Source organism: Engraulis encrasicolus, chromosome 5 (genome assembly GCF_034702125.1).
Source record: "Engraulis encrasicolus isolate BLACKSEA-1 chromosome 5, IST_EnEncr_1.0, whole genome shotgun sequence".
Lineage (NCBI taxonomy): Eukaryota > Metazoa > Chordata > Actinopteri > Clupeiformes > Engraulidae > Engraulis > Engraulis encrasicolus.
The window spans coordinates 21947205-21965663 of NC_085861.1; the positions used below are offsets into that span (position 1 = coordinate 21947205).

General features: G+C 41.6%; 2 protein-coding genes across 2 annotated transcripts; one reads left to right on the plus strand and one right to left on the minus strand.

The window, feature by feature from the left end:
- Window positions 1–1402: 1402 nt before the first annotated feature.
- LOC134448395 (apolipoprotein A-I-like) lies at window positions 1403–2799 on the minus strand. Its single transcript, XM_063198072.1, has 4 exons — window positions 2712–2799; window positions 2530–2587; window positions 2253–2403; window positions 1403–2155 (listed from the first exon to the last, which is right to left on the minus strand). The coding sequence occupies exons 2-4, from the start codon at window positions 2567–2569 to the stop codon at window positions 1600–1602; spliced, it is 747 nt and encodes a 248-aa protein (XP_063054142.1). The 5' UTR covers window positions 2570–2587; window positions 2712–2799; the 3' UTR covers window positions 1403–1599.
- Window positions 2800–13575: 10776 nt separating this feature from the next.
- LOC134448396 (apolipoprotein A-IV-like) lies at window positions 13576–14889 on the plus strand. The gene is made up of 4 exons (XM_063198073.1): window positions 13576–13605; window positions 13715–13764; window positions 14047–14182; window positions 14280–14889. The coding sequence occupies exons 2-4, from the start codon at window positions 13725–13727 to the stop codon at window positions 14854–14856; spliced, it is 753 nt and encodes a 250-aa protein (XP_063054143.1). The 5' UTR covers window positions 13576–13605; window positions 13715–13724; the 3' UTR covers window positions 14857–14889.
- Window positions 14890–18459: the final 3570 nt, after the last annotated feature.

The following is an 18459-nucleotide window of genomic DNA, read 5'->3' on the forward strand; positions in this document are numbered from 1 at the left end:
CAGACAGATTCTGTAATAGGCTTACTGAAAGCCTGAGAGATCTCCTTTCCAGTGATACCAAGCACAAACTTTTGGCAGGAAAAGGGCCTAATTTTTCCAGCTGATGACATGCATATTTTGGCTACTGGAGAAAAAGTTATTTCGTTACCACCCTATGACTGCTATCAGGCTTTTTCTAGTAGTGGGGAGATATACCCTGCCAAAAATCATTGCTAGTATTTTTTCCCTCCAGATGACACTTCTCAACCTTATGGCTCATGGTCTACCAGGTGCTCTAACATGGCAGCCCCAAGTATCAACCCCAGCATCATTCAGTTCTGTTAACGTCTATGGATGATGTAACGGAATGTGTTACATCATTATGCAGTCAATGGGATGACTTGGCTATTTTGCTTTTCATGACACTAATATGGGCAAGTTCAGTCTACGGTCTGGCCAGTAATTTTCATTGAATTGGGTCATATTTAAAAGGCACTGTAGGTTACTCTGTGTTAATGAAAATTTGTACTGGGTGCCCACTTCTGTCATAGATAAAAATCATATTACTATCTCATTACAGCAAATGTATTTGAAAAAGGTGAGCAGAGTTACTAAGAATTATTTATGGATTATATTTTTCTCAATTTTTTGTCAAACACGAATGGAATGCTGAAAGCTACAATGTGTGTCAAACACATTCACAGTGTTGGTGATCTCAAGAGTTGGACACACCTACTTTCCCACCCATCCATAAACACCACGCCTCATTGAGCTTGATGAAGCCATCCATTGGTTTCAAGTTGTGCTTCAACAACCCATTATGGTCAGAGGTAGCCTACATAAGTAAAACTAGAAGTAAATTTATGATTTAAGTACACCACCAAAATGTAGGAAACAATGGCTGGTTTTGTTTTTTACCTCTAGTTTTACTTTGGCACCTCTGATTATGGTGTCATATATTAAAGGAACAGTCCACCCTTTTTTATTTTCACATACGGTATTTGCAGTATTTTCCAGCATCATTCATGAATATGTATATCATTTTCGTCTATGTGTTTCCATTGCCTAGTTTAACAGTATAGCCAAATTAAGTGTAGCAATGCAAGTCTATGGGGGCGAGCAAAACATCATCAAATGTACTTATAGAGTTAATAATTAATGTAAAATTCACCAGAGTGCAAAACAGCTATTTAATCCTGTCCTGTGATCACTTGTGGCTTGATGCTAATGCTCCCATTCACTTCCAGTGATTATGCTAAGCTATGCTAATAATTCTGATCCAATAAATCTAATTACTGAAAAAAACTGAGAAGAAAATGATATGCACATTCATAAATAATGCTTGGGAATACTGTAAATATGTGAAAATCAAAAAAGGGTGGACTGTTCCTTTAAGTCTGTTAACACTGGTGTATATACAGTATGAATGAGACAGACCTTCTGAACGTATTTGTTTTATTGCTATACCAGATGGAAAAACACTATTTAATCACATTTAAATAAATAAAGTTAGCAAAAATATACAGTACAAAGGGGACAACGTAAAATGGCTGTCATTTTTCAAGATCCAAGAGTCTTTTGCGAATTTCTTTGTAATAAATTAGTCAACGGCAAAATTATTTAGCTTGACTTAGTGAAGGATTCATACAGGGAGGTGAGCTGTGCTCTGAGGTCCTGGGCGTAGGGGTCCAGTTTTTCCTTCAGGTCTTCAGCGTAGGGTGCCAGACTTTGCTGGACCATCTTGGTTCTCTGGACTAACTGGGTCTGGAGGTCAGCCGCCAAGGGGGCCACATTGGCCTGGAACTCCTGCAGGTGCTGGTCCACCTTCTGCCTGAGCTCCTCGGTGTAGGGACCCAGCTGGGACTGCAGCTCCTGCACGCTCTTCTCCAGACTTCCCTTCAGCTCCTCACTCTTCTGGAGCAGGGCGGTCTTCAGGGACTCAGAGTCCAGGGACTCTGCATAGGGAGCCACAGCAGCCTTCAGATCCTCCACCCTCTGCAGAACCTGGGCTCTCATGTCCTCTGCATAAGGCTCCAGCTTCTCCTGAACGGTGGCCAGGTCATGAGTCAGACCATCTCTAAGCACTTCCGCATTCCTCAAGATGGTTTCCATGGCGTTTTGAGCCAAAGGGACTGCATACTGGCTGGCTGCATCCGCGCCCTCTGTGAGCCTAGCACTGTCAAAGGAGGAGAACTCATTTTAGTACAACAATAACACATTTAGTCACATCCATTGTGTTAGAATGCTCAATGTTCTCAGATTCAAACACGTACCTGACTTCCTGTCCCAACTGAGACTTCCTGATCATCTGAATGGTGTCCTCTGCTGTGCGCGTTGCCTGGCCAACGTAGTTCCAGAATGCATTTGTCAGCTGCTCCAGCTGTGGTTTGGGCTCATCAGCATACAATAGGTTGGCATTGCAACCTACAATCAAAAAGTTTGAATTTCAGTCATATGTCTTTCAATGTCTTCAAAACTAGGTTAGTCTTTCAACGTCTTCCAATCCTTGACTTAAGTGATCAATAAATGAAAGAACATGAAAGTACTCACCGGTGAAAATGGCCAAAGCAAGCACAACGAGGACCTTCATGGTTCTGTGATTGAGTGTCTAAAAAAATACACAACACATTTTGTTTTTAAAAAGAATATCTATGCTTTTGAAAAACATCACCAGAAAGTCTTAACCAGTTCTTTGAAATTTGCCACTTGCTTCTTTTCCCAGTCTTGCTTACCTCTTTGTATTTTGAGTAAGTCCTTGAACGCTGTCTGCAGTTAGTCTGTGTGTGTGTGGCCCTGACAAGCACGCTGCCCGGATATATAGCCTACCATTTGGCTGCTAGGAGTCTTGTGTTGTGCGGTGCGAAGTCCAGGGGGCAGTGCCTCGCTGTCATCACCAGTCACTCCACACCTCGCTTCCTCTGGTCTGAAGTCCAAGTCACACCTCCAAGGCAAGCCTGTCTGACTGTGTGACTGAATCTACACCTTGTGGAGACACATTTGAATGCTTTGTTGGTCCTGAGGAAAACACTGAACATTCATTCATGTATTTATTTACTTATTTATTTATTTATTTATTTATTTATTTATTTATTTATTTATTTATTTATTAGTGAGATTCTACTGCGTGGTATTTCACACAATATAGTTTCTGTTCCAACTAAAAGACGGGATGAGATACCATATGAATTAATTATAGTATCAAGTACTTCAGTATCATCACTTTCAATCAGGTTATAATATACTGTAGATCGGCAAATGACCCGGGCCCAGGTCAAAACCCGGGTCGCCAGTGTAGTAATCCAACCCAGTGCCCTACCGTTAGGCCACAGCAGGGCCATGTCATGGGGTTTTTTTTTACATAAAATCTCTATTTCTCTATCTCTATCTCCATCAATTGATTTTTTTTTGTTTATCACAATCTTACATCGTGAAAAAACCCCCGCAGAAAAACAATTACGGGCAGCTAAACCCCTAATGATAGCTAAACCCCTACATGTAAGAACGATTTAAGACAGGACATGGGTCATTTTGCCATCCTTTATATATTTAAGAGAGGTGAAGAAATGGGGAAAGCCTTTTTGTCTGTGCCACCTATAAAGCCCTTACAGCAACTAAAGCAGTGGTTCCCAGGGGGTCGAGACCCCTGGTGGGGTCAGGGAGGTACTGTTGCTGAGGGATTGTGAGATTGTTTGCCTAAAACTTTGAATATTGTATATGCTTTCTTAACATAATTATTACATAAATTGATTATAACAGCAGTCCGTTGGTTAATAAATATGTTTCCGGTAGAAATATTCTTAGGTCCAAAAGGGGGTGACACTTAATACAGTTCTGTAACCACTGCACTAAAGCAACATCATTCGCCAAACCTAAAACCCTATCCCACTTCAACAACTTCACTCCCGTTCACATTAGAACAAAATAACATTCCATCTTATGTTGTTTAAAGCTGTGAGTCTACTGAAGGGTACCACCTGGACTTTGGTTTGGATAATACTACACTTACACATAAGAACAGAACATATAGTATGTTGACTCGTGCAGCTCACTGCTCTGTACAAAGCTTTCTCTGTAAAATAAAAGCCAGGAGGATAAAGGGCAATAATTTTCAATTGTTATTATTTTTTCTGTTTTGATTTTGAGCAAAACATTTTTGTCCATTTGACAACTACAGTTGCCCAAAGAAGAAATATAATTATGTTGTCCAGATGTGGATGGATGCCTATTGTATTGATTTATACAGGCTCTCTTTTTTATTTAATATTTCTGCCATTTGTTTCTAAGTTGGCTGTTTTTTGTGTTGTGGTTGTGAGCCGTAATAAAACACAAGCTTCTAATATGGTCAAATTATGGTCCTCTTTTTCACATGAAATGCAAAACCCTTCTATTACATGTTGTTTGTGTATACAGATGAGAGTGATGTTCAAAGTCTACTGTATGGGATGTTGATATACAGACTGCAGAAATGGGTCACACAGACATAGTAAATAGTTGTTTGGTTTCTGCCTGAACCCAAACTCACTCTGAGGACACTGTGCTTCATGATTTGAACAGCTTTAGTCTACAATTTGTTTTGTGCGTTTCAATTGAACATGCGCTCGAACTCATTGCTGCTGCATATTCCATTTTTTTTTAAATCATTGTAGAAAAGAAGAAAAGAAAAGACCACACTGCTTATTGTCTTTTCTAAAACATTAAAATTACAGCTTCAGGTCAAAACATGTCTTTGTAACCTGCACATGATCCATTAAACATTTAAGTGCATAGCATAAGCAATGGCTGAGTCTTTTGTCTTTTGTTCTGTGTTCTTGTTCTGTGTTCACATGCTTTGATATATGTCAACTGATAGGGCAAACACCAATGACAAAACATCTCTATTCTCATTCATCCACATCCTGGTAGTGCAAAGAACTATGTTGTGCCACTGAGCGTTTTTATTTTTTTATTTTTTTTCAACTTGAATATAGTAGGCCTATGTCACCCCTAAGATTTTACTTTGACCTGCAAACCACACATATTTCTGATCAGAAAAAAAATCAAGTTCTCTGAAATCAGATTACAAAACAGTTTTACAATGGTGGGGTCTTGTGATAAATGAAAGAAACATGTCTGCACACTGAGATCGTCTTTATGTTCTTTAGTTTGTCAAGCTTTCGGTCGACTGACCTTCCTCAGGGCTCAGTTTCCAGTTTACAAAGGCGGGTATGTAAAATATACACTGGTAGTTAGATGTAGACGTCTCAGATGCATGAGGTAATATGAGCATTGTATTATCATTAAACTGTTTTTTATTAGGTTTCAGAAAAGTGTGTATGGAGTCGGTCCACACTGAACCTTGAAACAATCAGACATTAGATACTACAGTATATTGCATAACATGTTCACCTACATACAGTGCCCTCCATAATTATTGGCACCCCTGGTTGAGATGTGTTTTTTAGCTTCCAATTATTTTATTTTTTTTCTAAATAATATGGGACCTTAATGGAAAAAAAGAGAAAAATCCAACCTTCAATACAAGTGCATTTATTCAGTGGGGAAAAAATCCCACATAAAGAAATAATTATTTGACATCAAATAATGTGTGTCACAATTATTAGCACCCCTGGTGTTAATATTTTGTACAACCCCCTTTTGCCAACAAAACAGCACCTAATCTTCTTCTATAATGTTTCACAAGATGGGAAAAGACCGAAAGAGGGATCTTCAGCCATTCCTCTTTGCAGAATCTCTCTAAATCATCCAGAGACCTGGGTCCTCTTCTCTGTACTCTCCTCTTCAGCTCACCCCACAGGTTCTCAATGGGGTTGAGGTCAGGGGACTGAGATGGCCATGGGAGGAGCTTGATTTTGTGTCTGGTGAACCATTTCTGTGTAGATTTGGCCATATGTTTAGGGTCATTGTCTTGCTGAAAGACCCAGTGACGACCCAGCTTCAGCTTTCGGGCAGAGGGCAACAGATTTTGATTCAAAATGTCCTGGTATTTCAAAGCATTCATGATGCCATGCACCCTAACAAGGTTCCCAGGGCCTTTGGAAGCGAAACAGCCCCACAGCATCACTGACCCACCCCCATACTTCACAGTGGGTATGAGGTGCTTTTCAGCATGCGCATCTTTCGTGGTACGCCAGACCCACTTAGAGTGTTTGTTGCCAAAAAGCTCAATCTTGGTCTCATCTGACCAAAGCACACAGTCCCAGTTGAAGCCCCAATACCGCTTGGCGAACTCCAGACGCTTGCGTTTATGATTGTGAGTGAGGAAAGGTTTTCTCCGTGCATGCCTCCCAAACATCTTGTTGGCGTGTAGACAGCGCCTGATGGTTGATTTGGAGACTTTGTGACCCCAGGATGCTACCATTTGTTGTAATTCTGTAACAGTGAGCTTTGGAGATCTTTTGATTTCTCTTACCATCCTCCTCACTGTGCGTGGTGGCAAAATAAACTTGGGTCCTCGTCCAGGCTTGTTTACCACTGTTCCAGTTGTTTTGAACTTCTTAATTATTCCTCTCACAGTGGATATGGGCAGCTGCAGTTGAGCGGCAATCTTCTTGTAGCCTCTGCCTGACCTGTGAAGGTCGACGCACACCTGCCTCACTTGTATGCTGTGTTCCTTTGTCTTTCCCATGTTTAAGAGTGGATAAGAGAAATGGCCTCGGTGTCACGTCATATTTATACCCCAGGGAAACAGGAAGTGATGAATTACTAATTAAATGTTCCTAAATACTCTGGTAAACTTTGTAAACTACTGTAGAAATGACAGAAATGCTTCAATTATATTTATTTCCTGGGAATTGTTAAGGGTGCCAATAATTGTGGAACAGGTGATTTAATGAAAAATATTTTTTTTTTAGTCAGGGATTTTTTTATTTTCTTACAATTAATTTGAGTTGAAGGCTACATTTTCCTACAATTTTCAGTGTGACAGTATTCTTCTGCAATAAACACTGAATTTATTTTAAGGCTTTTAACACATCTCAACCAGGGGTGCCAATAATTATGGAGGGCACTGTATGTGAACACGTCACTGTATACCATGGTATCACCTCATTCCATTTGCATATGTAACATGTGGAGCAAAGGCCATCATCTAAAGAGGACTTTCTTGAACTTTCCTCACATACTTGCTAGAGCAGATAACTCTTATCAAGTCTTTTAGATATGTGTGATGGAGTGACCATCACTAGGGTTGTGGGTGTGTTCTGACTGTCACACCAACGAGCCTGGCTCTTTGGTGTAGCTGTCAGAGCCCTAGTTTACTACTCCAGAAGTTCTGGGTTAAAGTCCCAGCTGGGCAACTCTTCTCCCCTTCCCTACAAATGGTGTCAGAAGTGGGATGGTTACCGTGAGGCCATTGGGAGTGTACCCATTGTGTGTGAGCCGTAATTCCATGTGAGGGACCTCAGTGATGGGTGAAGCATTGATGATGGGGTTACACTGGATGGGAGAAGCATGATGTGCAGTTGCGTGAAATACACCATGAGTGTGTGAATGTACGGGTGCGCTTCCCGAAGGGGAAGGCAGTGTGATGGAGTGACCATCATTAGGGTTGTGGGTGTGTTCTGACTGTTACACCAACGAGCCTGGATCTTTGGTGTAGCGGTCAGAGCCCCAGTTTACTACTCCAGAAGGTCTGGGTTTGAGTCCTAGCTGGGCAACTCTACTCCCCTTCGCTACAATATGTTACAGGAAATGTCTCAACTCCAGAGAAAAATAAAAAATGACATCAATCTACAGAGGCCTTGTATGAACTTCCATGTTATAAAGATGATATGGGAAGTTGTGTGGTCTACTTCCAGCAATGCAGGAAATCCAGACCTTTGCGTCCACAACACTACCACAGTCACTTCCTCTGCTGAGTGTATATATACAGGTCCTTCTCAAATAATTAGCATATTGTGTTAAAGTTCATTTTCCCCCCATAATGTAATGATAAAAAACAAACTTTCATATGTTTTACATTCATTGCACACCAACTGAAATATTTCAGGTCTTGTTTTGTTTTAATATTGATGATTTTGGCATACAGCTCATGAAAACCCAAAATTCCTATCTCAAAAAATGTGCATATCATGAAAAGGTTGTCTAAACAAGCTATTAACCTAATCATCTGAATTAACGTATTAACTCTAAACACTGGTAAAAGCTTCCTGAGGCTTTAAAAAGTCTCAGCCTTGTTCATTACTCAAAACCGCAGTCATGGGTTAGACTGCTGACCTGACTGTGTTTAACATTGAAGTCAATGGCAGTGGCATTGCATGAGGGTTATAAAAGCCCAGATATCATTGATGCTTAGCTGTCAGCTGTTTTTTGTTCTTTGATCTGTTGACCCACACTTCCCTCTGCATTATAGGCCTACCCCATAGATTTCTATACCACGCTTAGGTATTTTGGTGGTTATGTACATTCTAAATCACCAGACAGAACATTCCATTGACTTTCAATGGGGTTTCATTTCTGGCAATTTAAAAAAAAAAAAAAATAGAAAAACTTGGTATGGAAATCCATACCATCCATCCATGACTTCTTATTTCTGTAACAGCACTAGACTCACTGAGAGTGCAGATGTGGTCAGCAAGTACGCAGTCACCCTGCAGAACCAGATGACCCCTCTGGCCCAAGACGTTATGGCAAAGATCACCAACGAGGCTGAGGTGCTGAAGGAGCGTCTGAATAACACTCACCGCAAAGTCTTCAAAAATCTTTACTAGAAATGAGAAGGGAGTGGAAGAGGAGAGTATTATCCAACACATACTACTTTGCACATATTTTGCCCAAATGCTGTTCATGCAGTTTACAGTTTTGCAAAGAAAACTCAGTTCCACTCTCAGTTCAATCTGACAGGGCAACGCTATGACATATAACGTCTCTATTCTCAGTCATACGTGTCCTGGTAGTAAAAAGAGAAAGCTGTAGAGTACCCAGATTTAACTCATTTTGCTGGAAGACATTTAATCGTTTCTACAAAAAGCTTGACGTCTGGCATAACTTTGGCTGTTCTGATCAGGAAAAAGATAAATTCATTACAATAATGATGACCAAACGAGATTAGAAGGGTAGGTCTTTTACAATGCAGTACATTGTATTGACAAATAATATTTGTGTTTTAGTTCATATACATTGGAATAAATCCTTGTCAGAAAAAGGTAGAGCTTCTGTAACGCCGCATTATGTAATAACGGAGCAATATGTAATAATGTAACGAATTATTACATAATGCGGTGACAATTGCCGCATTGTGTAATAATTTACGCATTTCGTAATACATTTCTTGAACGCATTTCGTAATAACTTGTTTCTCATCTTGTAATGAATTATTACAAAATGCAAAATTTATTACGGAATGCGGCCGCAACTTTTTTTTTGATGGAAATGTAATAACATGGTGCATTATGTAATAATTTATATGGATATGTTTTTTCTGCACTTGGATTCAGTAGGCACAGCACACACATACTCAGTGACATGGTAGTCACTGCCCTCTCTCTCTCTCATTCTTCTCAGTTCTCAAACTGCTCGAGAGTCGCAAATTATGCGGTTAAAACTGTTAAGAAAGCATTCCACAACTTGTTGCGTGCAACGAGTCCAGCGAATGTCTTGCACCTTCTGCTACATTACACCAATTTACAGCGACATTAAATAGGCCAGGTCTAAACACTTCACGAGGTGGTGAAAACTTGTCTTGCACTTGCGTGGGTCTGTGGCGCGCGCGAGAGAGAGAGAGAGAGAGAGAGAGAGAGAGAGAGAGAGAGAGAGAGAGAGTGTGTGTGTGTGTGTGTGTGTGTGTGTGTACGCACGGAGACAAACCTGGCCCATATTGATCTTAAGCCCCATCTTGGCTCTTTGGAAATATTCTTACCATTACAAAGGCTATTTTAATATTTTCCCCCAAACGACATGAATCAAATCCCAGGAAAAGACCAACCATTATAAGTGACTCGTGGGGAGCTGTCCATGCTGGTGGTGCTTAATTTTTCCCGATATTTGCCCTTGGAGTAGTGAGTCTTTCATGTCTGCCTACATGACCTTGCGCGCCAGGGTCTGACCATGGTGCTTTTTGCCCGTGGAGTAAGGAGACTGTCTTCTTGCAAAGCAAGAAGTCATAGCACCCGAGAAAAATGCCACTCTTGTTAAAAATTACATAGGTATGCTTAGGCCTATGTCCTATTTTCAATTTCAGTCCACTGTTCAGTAGGCCTATTAGGCTGCAATCAAATTCAATAGCCTATGCTCATCCACATGCACGCGAAAAACAATAACCCAAGCGGCGGGACTAATTCGATTATATTCCTTCCAAACATGTCCGAACGTCACAAAAATCAGTTATTTGCATTGTCCGTAATTATACCAAACAAAAAGGTATCAATAGAAGAATTCAAGTCTTCAGTTTCGATAATCCACGTTACAAATCCTCAACAACAGTAAGCCATTCCTTCTCTGCTATGAGGCAGGCAACGGAACAAGTGCAGACAGTAGGCTATATGACCACGTTGATGCTGCACGGCTTGAAAGGATTCTGTCTAAATTAAATATCTTGCATAGCCTATATAGACCTAGGCCTAACTAGATGTGTTGCAATACAGATTCATTTTCTATAGCCAGAAGTGTTCCGTTGGACTGACGAAACCGAACACGATCAAGTTTGCAACTTCTTTCCCTCATGCGCTGTCCGTCAGCACCACCTGTCATTAGACGTCCGATTAGCTTTCATTACGTGCTGAGGGAAAAACTCTCGCCATTAGGCCTATGTGCTGTTGCACTGTTGTGAGGGATATCACCAAATAATTTAGATTAAAGTCAGAACATTATTTTGGCAATGAAAGGCAAGGTCATGTAGGCAGACATGAAAGACTCACTACTCCACGGGCAAATATCGGGAAAAATTAAGCACCACCAGCATGGACAGCTCCCCACGAGTCACTTATAATGGTTGGTCTTTTCCTGGGATTTGATTCATGTCGTTTGGGGGAAAATATTAAAATAGCCTTTGTAATGGTAAGAATATTTCCAAAGAGCCAAGATGGGGCTTAAGATCAATATGGGCCAGGTTTGTCTCCGTGCGTACACACACACACACACACACTCTCTCTCTCTCTCTCTCTCTCTCTCTCTCTCTCTCTCTCTCTCTCTCTCTCTCTCTCTCTCTCTCTCTCTCTCTCTCGCGCCACAGACCCACGCAAGTGCAAGACAAGTTTTCACCACCTCGTGAAGTGTTTAGACCTGGCCTATTTAATGTCGCTGTAAATTGGTGTAATGTAGCAGAAAGTGCGAGACATTCGCTGGACTCGTTGCACGCAACAAGTTGTGAAATGATTTCTTAACGGTTTTAACCGCATCATTCCCGACTCTCGAGCAGTTTGAGAACTGAGAAGAATGAGAGAGAGAGAGGGCAGTGACTACCATGTCACTGAGTATGTGTGTGCTGTGCCTACTGAATCCAAGTGCAGAAAAAACATATCCATATAAATTATTACATAATGCACCATGTTATTACATTTCCATCAAAAAAAAAGTTGCGGCCGCATTTTGTAATAAATTTCGCATTTTGTAATAATTTATTACAAGATGAGAAACAAGTTATTACGAAATGCGTTCAAGAAATGCGTTCAAGAAATGCGTTCAAGAAATTTATTACGAAATGCGTAAATTATTACACAATGCGGCAATTGTCACCGCATTATGTAATAATTTGTTACATTATTACATATTGCCCCGTTATTACATAATGCGGCGTTACAGCTTCACTTCACACATCTCCTCTTTCCGACCTTTAAGATCTTCATTTGAATCCTGTAGCAAAGGGGAATAGAGTTGCCCAGCCGGAACTTGAACCTGGACCTTCTGGGGTGGTAAACTGGGGCTCTGACCGCTACACCAAAGAGCCAGGCTTGTTGGTGTGACAGTCAGAACACAAGTGATGGTCACTCCATCACACTGCCTTACACTTTGGGAAGTGCACCCATGCGCTTGACATACACTCAAGGTGTCAGTGTACAGTTCACACACAATGGGTACGCTTCCGATACCACTTCTGACATCATGTGTAGCGAAGGGAAGTAGATTTGCCCAGCTGGGACTCAAACCCAGCCTTTCTGGGTGGCAAACTGGGGCTCTGACCGCTACACCAAAGAGCCATGCTCGTTGGCGTGATAGTCAAAGCACACTCACAACCCTACTGATGGTCACTCCATGACAAATCCCCATTTTCTTTTACAACGTGTATGCCTACCCTACACTGTTCTTTCAGTGACACAGTGTTTGAAAACAAGACAGCCGGAGACATATTGAAGTAAAGCTGTTTCAAGTTCAGCATCCTATTAGCTACTTTTATGGCTGTTATGTGACATGGGGAATTAGTGTTTTTCAGATAATAACAACAGGCACAGCTTGAGCCTATTATAAAGTTAGGCCTAACGTTTCAGATGCGATGATGAACTATTATGATGCTATATCAACATTACTTATTCAGTGTCAAAGTATTAGGTTTTTGCGAAATGGATGAGGTGTCCACCAAAATAAAATATTGAAATTCACATTATTGCGCTGTAGACAGCCATACATGTAGTGTCACACGTGACCTATATTATGTAGTCTGTAATCTCATGCTAACGCGTCATCCACACGCCGTGTCATCTCATGCCAAATATATGAATAGAATGGGGAGCAAAGGCCATCACCTACTAGCCAGGCCATGCCCTCCTAGTGACGCAACAGCTTCAGCGTTGCTACCAGTCAGGTCAGGAGTCAATGCAATTACTTTTTGAGCTCCCGCAAATACGGGAACTACCCCCCCTTTGTTGGGAAGCAAACAATCATTAGCAAACCGAGGGAGGCCATTTAGGAAATGCCGTTTGGGAAATGTTAATTGTTATGCTCTTGGTCAGACCAAGTCTCGAAGAGATTTGAAAGTCGATGATAAACTGGCTAATCGCCTACAATGGAAATTCTCAGACTTTCCTCACAGATAACTCTTTCTTATCAGGGACTTTGGATCCCGTATATGGCACAAGAAATGTCTAAACACCAGAGAACATTGAAAACTAACATAAACATGAATCTGGACCAGGTATGCTTGGCCTTATTTTCTTAAAGCTCCCATTCTATGTATTTTAAACAAGCCACACACCCAACCCAACATTTTATCCGTACATTACTATGAGAGTTAATGTAAGTGATAAGTTACCATGCCTCTTGCTCAAGACATTACTAAATAATACCTTCATTAGTTAACATGGGGAAAACAATATAATTTGGATTCATTTTAGGTTGGCCAATTGGATGTGTTGTTGGGATTCTGCTTTATAACGTTCACAAGTATAATTTTATTAACCTCAGCGAAGAAAAAAATATGCGCATCCCATGCAATCTATGGTTCCCAAAGGGGGCCCGGACCCAAGGTTAAGAACTATGCTCTACACACAGTAGCCTACCTCGGCTGAACTTCCATGCTGTAAAATGATGAGGGAAGGCGTGTGACCATGGTCTACTTCCAGCAGTGCATGGCATGCAAGACCTTTGCCTCTACAACACTACCACAGTCACTTCCCCTGAGTGTATAAATACGCAGACAAACCATAACCAAGCTAACACAATCTACAGACAACAAACGGTGACAGAAGACACTCAGAGGTAAGTTAGGATACATGTCCTGAACATCTGAAAATGAGCTTTATTTTAGACGTTTGAATTTAGAAGGTAATCAAAGTGACTAATGATTTCATTTTTTTTCCAAAAACAGAATACTGAAAATGAAGGTCTTTGTGCTCCTCGCTTTTGTCGCATTCACTGGTAAGCTGTATTCTTCAGTTAAAATGTTAACATTTCTTCATTTGATGATGTAATGTATGCCTCATGTCATAATACACCTTAACAGTTATTTATACAGTATATGATCTAGAATATGATGTGTAAATGTAACTTTGTCAAGTGAAAAGGATAAAAAATTAGATAATTCACGACAATATCCTTACATTATTAGTCATTAAATCCTAGCCAACTGCTACTACATCTCCTGCTCAACTGTATTTTTCTTTAACTTATCATTTATCTTTTTTACCATTGCGACCACAGGCTGCAACGCAGAAGCACCTCATCTACAGCTTGATCAGCTGACGGATTCATTCTGGAATTATGTTGCCCAGGCAACCCAGACCGCAGAGGACACCATGCAGATGATCAGAACATCTGAATTTGGGCAGGAAGTGAAGTAAGTCAGTATGATAAGATTGAAAATACGGTATATATCCAATTAACATCCAATCATTGAGATTGCAGCTAATGACAATATCATATTTCTCTGACAGCACTAGACTCACAGAGAGTGCAGATGTTGCCAGCAAGTACGCAGTCACCCTCCAAAGCCAGATGACCCCTCTGGCTCAAGACGTTATGGCAAAGATCACCAACGAGGCTGAGGTGCTCAAGGAGCGTCTGACACAGGACCTTGCCACCGTTCAGGGGAAGCTGGAGCCTTATGCTGATGACATGAGAGTCCAGGTTCTGCAGAGGGTGGAGGATCTGAAGGTTGCCGTGGCTCCCTTTGCTGAGTCCCTGGACTCTGAGTCCCTGAAGACCACCCTGCTCCAGAAGAGTGAGGAGCTGAAGGGAAGTCTGGAGAAGAGCGTGCAGGAGCTGCAGTCCCAGCTGGGCCCCTACACCGAGGAGCTCAGGCAAAAGGTGGACCAGCACCTGCAGGAGTTCCAGGCCAGTGTGGCCCCCTTGGCTGCTGACCTCCAGACTCAGCTGGCCCAGAGAACCAAGATGGTCCAGCAAAGTCTGGCACCCTACGCTGAAGACCTGAAGGACAAACTGGACCCCTACGCCCAGGACCTCAGAGCGCAGCTCACCTCCCTGTATGAGAGTTTCTCCAAGTCGAGCTGAATGTAATTTCATGACGGAATTGTAAAGGCATGTTTGGTAACATGATGTGTTGTATTTAAACTAATTTATTTTTCATAATAAACCACAATTTTCACAAGTTTGCGCATATATGATTTCTGTAGAGTAAAGAAGTAGTGAAAAATAAGTGATATTTACTGAGCAATGGTAAAGCATATGGCTGCTGAAGAGCAGGCCTGCAAGTCAAGACCACCTTCATAGAGTCAATGACAAGTCCACAAGCAGTCATGGGTAAGCGGTTAGGGCGTCAGACTTGCCGGTTGCCGGTTTGACTCCCGACCCGCCAGGTTGGTGGGGGGAGTAATTAACAAGTGCTCTCCCCCATCCTCTTCCATGACTGAGGTACCCTGAGCATGTTACCGTTCCGCCGCACTGCTCCATTGGTGCCTTTACATACTGATTGGGCAGATGCGACAGGTTGAATGAGTTATCATGGCAGTTCAATCTTTGTAGGTCAAGGAAGTCATGAACTTCACTCATAGTCAACTTCTGTACTGTATCGTGTATGTGCAGCGCCGCTGACAGCATTGGCTGGTCCCAAGACAAAGTCATTTGAAAGGGCCCTCTTCTCAATACATTCAATGTAATGAGGACCCAATTGTGGGCTTCCTCTGTCCCTAAAGCTAGATTTATGCTTCGGACGTCCGTCCGTCTTGTGTCTGTGCGAGTCCACGCCCCCCGCGCAGAGGCTCTGCGCCCGTCGTCGAGCGCCTCGAAAAAATCCTAACTATCCGTCCGACGGACTCGGAGGATGCAGACAAAAAGGCGCTCTGATTGGTCGTCTCACTACTTCCTTATTCTTGTGGCAGCAGCGCAATGCCGGTAGTTTGCGAGAGCAGAGCTGTATTCTGTTACAAAAAAAACTATGTTAATGCCTTGTGTGTAAATGTGTGCAAATACACAAAGCTACAAGCTAAGTAACAAACAATGCATCAGTTGAACACTCGTGGCACAATGCCTGCGGTTTTACTACCGTAGCTTCCTCCACCGAATGTAAACACACATCGGCAGAATCAACTGTTTACATGCTTGCATTTTCTGCTCGTGAAAACAGACTGGGTATGTCAAATAATGATACCAGTAGGCCTACATTGCCATTTCAGTTTGTGTGAAAATACTTAGCTAACCGGGCTAGAAAGCAACATTGCTTAATAATGACCGCAGTGCTTGCAATGAAGTGAAGGTAATCACGCAATTTCAAATGTGGCTCGCGACGAGACCTCGGACCTCGCAGATGCATGAATACAAAGTTGGTTCGTGGCCACTCCCACGACTTTTCACGCTCGCAGTTGCTGAAGTCTAATCTGACCTTAAGCCCGGGGCAACAGACCGGCTTCCCTGTGTATATGACAAAAACTGTCCATATTTTTCAATCAATGTTTCCACAATTACTGGGCTATTTGATTCAAGATGTCATACACCAATTGATCACATTTTGTGCAGAAGTTGGTCATATAATTGCAAACTCAATATGGTAAACAATTTTCTTGCACAAAGCCAGGCAAAAAAGGCTAAGTGGCAATTGTAATTTTGAATAATACTCATGGCAAAGTCTTGAAAAGTCTTTGCTAGAAATGAGAGGAAGGGACTGGGAGACCAGACAATAATACAACACACACTGCCTTGCACACATTTTGCCCAATTGCTGTTCATACCGTATGTTTACAGTTTTGCAAAGAAAACTCAGTTCCACTCTCAGTTCAATCTGACAGGGAGATGCAAAACATAACATCTCTATTCTCAGACATACATGTCCTGGTCGTAAAAATAGCAAGCAGAGTACCCATATTTAACTCATTTCGCTAGAAGACATTTCATCTTTTATACAAAAAGCTTGACGTCTGGCATAACTTTGGCCGTTCTGATCAGGATAAAATAAATGTATTAAAATAATGATAAACAAACGAGATTACAAGGGCAGGTCTTGTACAATACAGTACATTGTATTGACAAATGTTATTTGTGTTTCATATACTTTGTAATAAATCAATGTCAGACAAGGGAAGAGAGCTTCCCTTCACACATCTCCTTCTTTCCGATCTTTAAGATCTTCATTTGAATCCTGTAGCAAAGGGTAGTAGAGTTGCCCAGCTGGAACTTAAACCTGGACCTTCTGGGGTGGTAAACTGAGGCTCTCACCGCTACACCACAGAGCCAGGCGTGTTAGTCTGATAGTCAGAACACGGTCAGAACCCTAGTGATGGTCACTCCATCACAAATCTCCATTTTCTTTTACAATGTGTAGGCCTACCCTACACCGTTCGTTCAGTGACACAATGTTTGAAAACAAGGCAGCCGGAGACGTATTGAAGTAAAACTGTTTCAAGTTCAGTATCCTATTAGCTACTTTTATGGCTGTTATGTGACATGGGGAATTAGTGTTTTTCAGATAACAACGGGCACAGCTTGAGCCTATTATAAAGTTAGGCCTAACGTTTCAGATGCGATGATGACCTATTATAGATGCTATATCAACATTACTTATTCAGTGTCAAAGTATTAGGTTTTAGCAAAGTGGATAAGGTGTCCACCAAAATAAAATATTGAAATCCACATTATTGCGCTGTAGACAGCCATACATGTAGTGTCACACGTGACCTATATTATGTAGTCTGTAATCTCATGCTAACGCGTCATCCACACGCCGTGTCATCTCATGCCAAATATATGGGGGGCAATCGCTATTCCGACATACCGCTACTCCGACATACCGCTATTCAGATACCGATATGCCGTAGGGTTAGGGTTAGGGTTAGGGTCAGGGTCAGGGTTAGTGTTAGAGTTAGGGTAACTGTATGCACTCTCCCTAAACTGGTAAAAGCTGAGCAACGTAGCACAAACCAAAGAAATTGCATAACTCGCGCTGGTATTTCGACAATAGACATCAATGTCGAAATAGCGACATGTCGGAACAGCGCCACGTAACCCAAATATATACATAGAATGTGGAGCAAAGGCCATCGCCTGCAATGGAATTTCTCAGACTTTCCTCACAGATAACTCTTTCTTATCAGGGATTTTGGGTATCGTGTATGGCACAGGAAATGTCTAAACACCGGAGAACATTGAAAACTAACATAAACACGAATCTGGACCAGGTATGCTTGGCCTTATTTTCTTAAAGCTCCCATTATATGTATTTTAAACAAGCGACACATCCAACCCAACATTTTGTCCTACGTTACTATGAGAGTTAATGTAAGTGATATGTTATCATGCCTCTTGCTCAAGACATTAATAAATAATACCTTCATGAGCTAACATGGATAATAATTTGGATTCATTTTAGATTATCCTATTGGATGTGTTGTTGGTATTCTGTTTTATAACGTTCACAAGTATAATTTTATTAACCTCAGCGAAGAAAAAATTATGCGCATCCCATGCAATCTATGGTTCCCAAGGGGGGCCCGGACCCCAGATTAAGAACTATGCTCTACACACAGTAGCCTACCTCGACTGAACTTCCATATTGTAAAATGATGAGGGAAGGCGTGTGACCGTGGTCTACTTCCAGCAGTGCATGGCATGCAAGACCTTTGCCTCTACAACACTACCACAGTCACTTCCCCTGAGTGTATATAT

Excerpts from the sequence above, each read along its gene's own strand:
- LOC134448395 (XM_063198072.1), bottom strand. The coding sequence starts at position 2,569 with ATGAAGGTCCTCGTTGTGCTTGCTTTGGCCATTTTCACCG. Across the intron at positions 2,404-2,529 it reads TGCTTTGGCCATTTTCACCG|GTTGCAATGCCAACCTATTG; the intron begins GTGAGTACTTTC and ends TTTTGATTGTAG. Across the intron at positions 2,156-2,252 it reads CAGTTGGGACAGGAAGTCAG|TGCTAGGCTCACAGAGGGCG; the intron begins GTACGTGTTTGA and ends CTCCTTTGACAG.
- LOC134448396 (XM_063198073.1), top strand. The coding sequence starts at position 13,725 with ATGAAGGTCTTTGTGCTCCTCGCTTTTGTCGCATTCACTG. Across the intron at positions 13,765-14,046 it reads CGCTTTTGTCGCATTCACTG|GCTGCAACGCAGAAGCACCT; the intron begins GTAAGCTGTATT and ends TTGCGACCACAG. Across the intron at positions 14,183-14,279 it reads GAATTTGGGCAGGAAGTGAA|CACTAGACTCACAGAGAGTG; the intron begins GTAAGTCAGTAT and ends TTTCTCTGACAG.